Below are 7,500 nucleotides of genomic sequence, written 5' to 3' on the forward strand. Positions count from 1 at the left end.
TCCTTTGTCTGAGGTGCACCTCAGATACCTCAGTCTATCACACACTGACACAGCCTCCATCTGATGCATCCTGTCCCTGATGAAAGGCATGTTTCCCAGAAACCGCCGGGAACGGAGACCAAACAGGCTCTCCGCTGTGAAAATTAAATGACAATCTGTTCAACATAAAAAACATCACAACACGATCAGAGCCCCCGAGCGGAGTTAGTATCGCATGGCCTCTCTCTTGCCGAAGGGGAGGATGGCAGCCAAAACCCGGCGCTTTCTCCATCCAAAACCTGGGCCTAACAGGAGCCAAACCTCACTCGCATTACCCTAAGTGCTGTAAGCGTGCCGGGAGACCTGGAGGTTTCTGTCCTCAATGCCAGCATTTTACTGTCCTCCCAAGCAGGGGGAGGGGGGGGGGGGGGGGGGGGGGGGGGGAGGGGAGGGACGATTTCTCTCTGGTGCATATGGCTGACTGGCAAGACAGTCACTCTGGGCTACAGGTGAGAAACCACTTCAACAACTTTCGCAGGTGTACTGTGGCAACTACACAAACTGAGGGCAACGTTACCACGGAAACGTGTCGTGTCAGTGGCATTGAATGCACCATACATGTCAAGAGTAGACTTTTAAACTTGTGTTTCGGTAAACTTCAGTATGGTGTCATATCATAGTCCTCCTTCTACTATTTATATAGATCAACTTAAGGCCAGTGTGATTCAGATGAATTGCTAGAATTACCTTAGTAGAGGGTTTAAAACTCAGAAATGTAGAGTAGTTGAGTAAAATATGTATCTCTGTGTCAAACATGAGGTCAACTGTATCTCAGGTTGGTTCTTACCTTCCAGGCAACACGTCCTCCACAGTCCCGAGTGGGTCATGACCTCCTCGTTCTTTTTGCTCGTCTCGTTCTCATTGTTGCTCTTGACCTTGCACACGCCGCGCGAGTAGAGCCAATAGTCCGTGCCCACCGCGATGGTCATGAGACTGAAAGCAGCGAACGCGCCGACCGTGGTCAGCAGCATCTGAACCCCGCGGTCAAATAGACCCATGTTTCCGCATTCCAAGAAAGGGGAACCCCCTTTCCTCTTGATGTATAGGAAATAAATATTTGTAAATTTCAGGGGACCAAAACAAATAAAAATTGGGAGTAGGGTCTTTTGACCAGAGGTGGTGCGGTAAGGGGTAAGGGGGGCACGTGTTCGGAAGTTTATGCTCGTTTCTTTTTACTCCAAGAAGGTAACAAAGCGTAAAATGAGTTAGGGTTTCTTGAGGACATAAATGGGAAATGATACAGGAGGACTGTTGAAGGGAAGATGATTATGAGGTAAATTCTGACAGAAAGACTGAATCTTCCTTCCTAATCCAAATGGTTTGGAGCCACAAAAGTACACCAACATCCACGGCAAAACATTACTATTCTCTACAATCTGGTCCAAATTGCAACAAACTATCATTAGCTTTGCTAATAAAAATGTATGCTGTTCCGGTGTACACTGGTACCCTGGTAAACAACTGTTGCTGTCTACAGCCCCGTGATATATCTAAACGAATCAGCACCCACTAAATGCGATGTTGGGACGTTTGTAAACGCCAAATTAAAGCAGACAGTTGACATTTCCACATCTCCTTTTCATGAGGATATCAGCACTTGTCAAGCTGTATCCTTCATAGGGCTAACGGCTTTCGTGTGTTAGCTCTGAGTAGCGCGTTAAATTAAGAAGGAAAGGCGCTACCAAGGGAGATATACCGGGGTTAAGGGTAGCGACAGAACCCTAGGAAATGTTTCCCCTCCGAAACACTCCTGAAAACTAAGCACTTTGTAAAGCTACGTGAGTAACTGGCACACACCGTGTGTAGTCATGACGAAGACATTAATTGGCATGCTATGTAGGCAGCGTTTTAAACCAACTGATTAAGCCGATGCATCTCTCTCCCTAAACATACATTTATCCACGCAGAGAGGAGATACACGGGAAAACGCAGGGGAGGGAAATGACAGGGATGGATGTTTCTGATGAAGATGTGGGTAAAATAAAGCGTAAGATCTATGGAAAATATATGTTCAGGTGACAACGAATAGATGATTAAACGAACACATAAACACACAAAGGGGTAGATTTCCAAGAGGCTAACATACTTCTGCTGAATAAAAACACATCAGAAGACTAAGGGAATAAAGAAGCCATTGAGACGAATTACGACCAACAAAATCAAGCCAAACGAATGGGTAAAATAAAAAATAATGGCAAAATAAAAATGATTAAAAGAAAACAACCTCTAGTTTTCCTTTTTTCTAAAATTCTGATCTCCAGTTTCCATAAGTGGCCCCTAGATGGTGAAAGGTTTCCACGAAATATGAAAAAATGGTGTAAAAAGAAGAAGTACCGACGTTGAAGATCCGTGGAGAGCGCCGCGCTTCCAGCAGCAAGGCAAGCCGACCATCACTCGACATAGAGGCGGGCAGCAGAAGAGGAGGGGGTAGCAGTGGCGATCAGGGTGCCGCCGAAACCGCTCCTAGACCGGCTATCCAAATCCTCCGCGGCAGCGATTATATCACACACCCACAGGCGGAACCAAAACCAGAGCCTACACGCATGCATAGCCCTTGCGCCATTTAGGAAAAACACGGCGGCAAAACAAAGAGGAACGGCCAAACAAAATCACAACAGAGAGGAGGGGACAGCCAAATCATAAATGGCAAAAAAACAAATCACACCATCGCACCAATCCTTTGCACTACGCGTCTCCCCGTCCCTCTGCACGCTGTGGTAAGTGCAAAGATGTGAGGAGGGGGGTAGATGGTTGGATGGGAGGGAGAGAGAAAGACATAGAGGGAGAGATAGATCGAGAGAGAGAGAGAGAGAGAGAGAGAGAGAGAAGCGGGTGAAAATCTCCACAGCTCACACCCGAGCACAGTAGGAAGGTTAGGGTACAAGAGCGAAGACTGCAGATTGTCAAATTATGAAGAAGGCAATTTACAGGCAATGCGACGTTCCAACATGTCACGATCGATTGTCAACACTGTTATTTCTACCATAAACCTCGTAATGTCCACCCATTCCATCGCAGGGAGCTTGTTTACAATGCGCTCTCAAAGGTCTGAATTTAGTTCTGGACCAGAGGGGTTTGAGTTGACATGAAAGACATGACAATAAATGGAAGAGAAGATAGGGGTTACAGGTTATGTTTAATCGAGTGTTTGAATATGTGTGCAGAACGTTATTATCAACGCCTGAATGGCTCTGTGGAGCTCTCTGCTGCATCGGAGACCGTTCATTCTTAACTGGTATGACTTCATTTGTAGACTGTTTTGAAATATTTTTAACTACTCTGAACTTCACACTAGAACAGATATGTTTTTTTTTTATAAATGCAAATGATAAACCAAAAGATAACAGCATTAACTCGCATGCTTTTGTACTCAGGACAAAAGCAGTGTACCAGGACCTAAACCACAATAAGCCATGTTAGTTATATTTACAGTACGTATGCATAGATTGTCGTCCAATGGACGGTGTGTGTGTGTGTGTGTGTGTGTGTGTGTGTGTGGCGTGGTGCTGAAACGGACAGCTCCCCGATATTCCCGCTTCAAATGAATCCTACCTAAGTGCCTGTCTCCCCCTGGCGGCGTCCGTCCAAGAGAACCGTGCGGCAGAGCGGTCAACACTGACAAATAGCAGCGATTTAAGAGACTGTTTCCATCAGAGGTCTCCACACAAGAGCATTTAGGGATAAGTACTCACATGCGTTGAGCTGTCTAAAATTCAAAAGACGAGGCTAAATGCATAGTTCAGTTGCTGCTCAAATAGCATCCGAATGTTATTTTTTTGTATGTTCACTGAGAGCTTGCTATAAGGCCACTTTAAACTGGTGAGACATCTGGGTTCATGTGCGCAATGTGGGATCGAATCTTATCCAGTAACAGGGCAACAGTGATAGGGCACGTGGATATATAAGGGACCGGGAGGGAGCCGCTCGAAGACAACGCGATAGGGAGAGGGAAAAGACTCGTAGATGGAGCACGAGAGAAGAAGGGCTTGCATGAATACGAGAGCGCGCGGCAGACTGATAGATTAGGTTCGCTACCCATCCACCCCCTCTTCCCCTTCTCCCCCTACCCATTCCCCACCCGATAATGCCCTCCTTCCAAAGCCTGGAGGACGTCTTTAACATTCAGGTCTGCTAGCGTTCTCATTCAGTCACTGATACAAGGTGCAGATACAATGTCTCTCTAGGTGCAGAGAGCGAGCAAGAGATGCAACTCTCCTAAAAGAAAACGTTTCATTGTAGACCGCCATCTTATCTTTTTGATCATAATAGTTTGAATCTCTTTGAAGAACATGTATTGTGTCATTGGTGGATTTGACTCCAGATATGTTTGGAGGTGTTGAAGTAGTGAGAAGCGTTCGTTGAACTAATGCGCCAGCCGCCAGGGTCGAAATAGCAGAGACCTTGGTGGTGGCAAAGCAACGGCAATTACGCTCTGAACGAACAGCACAGGCGTCATGCCAGCTCTGACGCGCCCGGTTACGCGCCCGCCCGTTGGCACGGTTTGTGGGCAGCAACAGTGTTTGCCCGTGTCCGTCCAACAAGCAGATCACTTACAAGCAATTTACTTGGGTAAAGAGGTGGCGTTTCTTGGACACAAAATAAATGCCAGCGGGTTGCGTCCGCTGACAGACAAGATGGAGGCTATCGCTGGAGCCCCTCAACCACAAAATGTCAGTGAGTTGAAAGCTTACCTGGGGTTGTTAAATTATTACCACAGATTCCTACCAAAACTCTCCACGCTGCTGGCCCCGCTACACATACTTTTAAAGAAAGAGGAAAAATGGTCATGGGGTTCAAGGCAGCAGAAGGCATTTGAGGAGTCAAAAGAGCTGCTGCAATCCTGTAGTGTGTTAGTGCATTATGATGGAAACAAACCTCTCATCTTGGCATGTGATGCCTCGCCCTACGGGGTGGGGGCAGTACTTTCCCATCTAATGGCGGATGGCTCGGACAGACCCATAGGATTCGTGTCAAGGACCCTCAATCCCGCTGAAAAAAACTACTCCCAGCTAGACAAGGAGGGACTGGCAGTGATGTTTGGAGTAAAGAAATTTCATAAATATCTGTACGGGAGACAATTCACTATTGTGACGGATCATAAGCCACTAATCTCACTATTCAGTGAAATGAGAGCCATACCGCAGATGGCATCGCCCCGGATACAGAGATGGGCAGTCACACTGGCAGCGTATGAGTACACCATTGTTTACAAGGTAGGCCGAGACCACACGAACGCGGACGCTCTGAGCAGACTGCCACTGGAAGGGAAAGAGCAGAAAATGCCTGAGGAAGAAGAGAGAGTAATGCTATTTGAAGATGTTGAAACACCTCCAGTTAATGCACAGCAGATAAAGCAATGGACTGACAAAGATCCGGTGTTGGCTAGAGTGAGGGACTACATCCTGCGAGGGTGGCCAAGGGAAGTGGAAAATAAGGCATTTACACCATACACCAGGCGTAAGGATGAGCTCAGCATACAAGAAGGATGTTTACTGTGGGGAGGACGAGTGGTTGTCCCTCCACCGGGACGAAATGCTTTGTTGAGGCAGCTTCACCAAGGTCACCCAGGCATCACTAGGATGAAGGGGTTGGCACGCAGCTACATGTGGTGGCCGAACATGGATGCCGAGGTGGAGGAGCAGGTGAAGGCCTGTGTGACATGTCAGGAAAATAGAAACAGTCCGCCAGTGGCCCCATTACATCCGTGGGAAGTGCCAGACAAGCCATGGGAAAGAATCCATGTTGATTATGCAGGTCCATGGAAAGGGAAAATGTTTCTGATTCAGGTGGACTCATACTCAAAGTGGATTGAAGCGCATGCGGTGAGTAGGTCCACATCGGCTGTCACGATTGAGTGCCTGAGACAGAGTTTTAGTCAACACGGCATACCTGAGGTGATGGTGTCGGACAATGGTAGTTGTTTCACCAGTGAAGAGTTCCAAGAATTCATAGAGAAGAATGGGATAAGGCACATCACTACGGCACCATATCACCCCGCTTCTAATGGCTTAGCGGAGAGGGCAGTGCAAACCTTTAAGTCACTTGTTGAGAAGAGCACAGGAGATTCAATTGACACCAAAATCGCACGAGCACTGTTCAACTACCGTATAACCCCTCAATCCACCACGGGGAAATCACCAGCTGAGTTATTGTGCGGTAGGAAGTTGAGGTCAACGCTAGACTTAATACACCCAGATTTCCAAGGCAGAGTGCGCGGGAAGCAGGAGAAACAAAAGTATTACCATGACAGGCATGCCAGAGCAAGGATTCTTGAGGAAGGAGACTTAGTCTTCACACGTAACTACAGCTCAGGACCAACATGGATACCTGGTGCCGTAACAGAAAAGACTGGTCCTGTATCCTGCAAAGTCACACTCGGGAACGGACAAGTGGTGAGACGACACATGGACCAAGTGCGTGGCAGAAGTTCCCCATCGCCAAGGAGACCGGAGGCCTTACCTGAGGCTTCCCTAGTGGAACCACCAATCGGACTTGAGACACCTTTCTGCGCTGATGATGACGGCACGGCCGCAGAACCAGCTGATGTACTGACAGAGCCATTTCCGGCAGAGGAACAACCAGCAGTGAGAAGGTCTCAGCGAGCTAGAAAGGCTCCTGATTACTTCTCTGCAAGCTAAAAAAAAAAAAAAAAAAAAAAAAAAAAAAAAGACTTTGAATGATTGAAATGGCTATGATTAGTTTAGTAGTGAGTTCCACATACAGAGGACAAGAATGCGTCCTGGAATCTCACTGGGATGAGGTAGTCCACCCAAATCCCTAGCTTAAAGATGTTCTTTAGGGTTGTATATATGGGAATAGAGGTATTTATATATATATATTTATAAAAAAAAAAAAAAAAAAAAAATGATGTGTTCAATTTGGGAGTTAGCTTCTACTAGTTTTCTCTGAGGGGAAGGAATGTTGTAAGTTCAGAGAAAAGCACTACCTGCACTAATCCCCTAGGGGGAGGTAACGTTGGGGTGAAGGGTTAAGACACGGGTGTTAGAGAGACAATGGTTGAAAGAAGTCAGGCAGTGGCTATGCTATGTTGGTGTGCAGTAGCTAATAAAAAACCCTTTACTCAAACCATCGTGAGGATATTACAACACTGATCTGAAGCGCCATTAGCCAGATTACAACAGCTCTTAGGGCAAATGAGCAAATGCACATCTCTCTCTCTCTCTCACACACACACACACACACACACACACACAGACACACACACACACACAGACAGCGCGTCTCTGACACTGCCTCTTTTCTTCATTTTTCCTCGTACATTTATTTACTCAACAATCTCTAAAGCTGTAATGTATTTATTTATCAGTGTCATCCAACCCAGCACTCCACACACACCAGCCAATGTTCACTCCTCTTCTCCTCCTTCCCTCTCTCACACAGGCTTTGTTACGAGTGACTTCAAGTTCCTTGTGATTCTGTTTTATAACCAACTATTCCACC

General features: G+C 46.7%; 1 protein-coding gene across 1 annotated transcript in view; it reads right to left on the bottom strand.

Annotated features, from left to right (window-relative positions):
• The window catches only part of LOC105908858 (voltage-dependent calcium channel gamma-2 subunit), a 62,297-nt gene extending 59,316 nt beyond the window's left edge, over window positions 1-2,981 (bottom strand). The window contains exon 1 of the mRNA XM_031562335.2: window positions 827-2,981. Within this exon, the coding sequence (XP_031418195.1) occupies window positions 827-1,037 (211 nt within the window). The 5' untranslated portion in view covers window positions 1,038-2,981. The remainder of the gene's footprint in view (window positions 1-826) is intronic.
• Between the last annotated feature and the right edge of the window lie 4,519 nt (window positions 2,982-7,500).

The sequence above is a fragment of the Clupea harengus genome, chromosome 24 (genome assembly GCF_900700415.2).
Source record: "Clupea harengus chromosome 24, Ch_v2.0.2, whole genome shotgun sequence".
NCBI lineage: Eukaryota > Metazoa > Chordata > Actinopteri > Clupeiformes > Clupeidae > Clupea > Clupea harengus.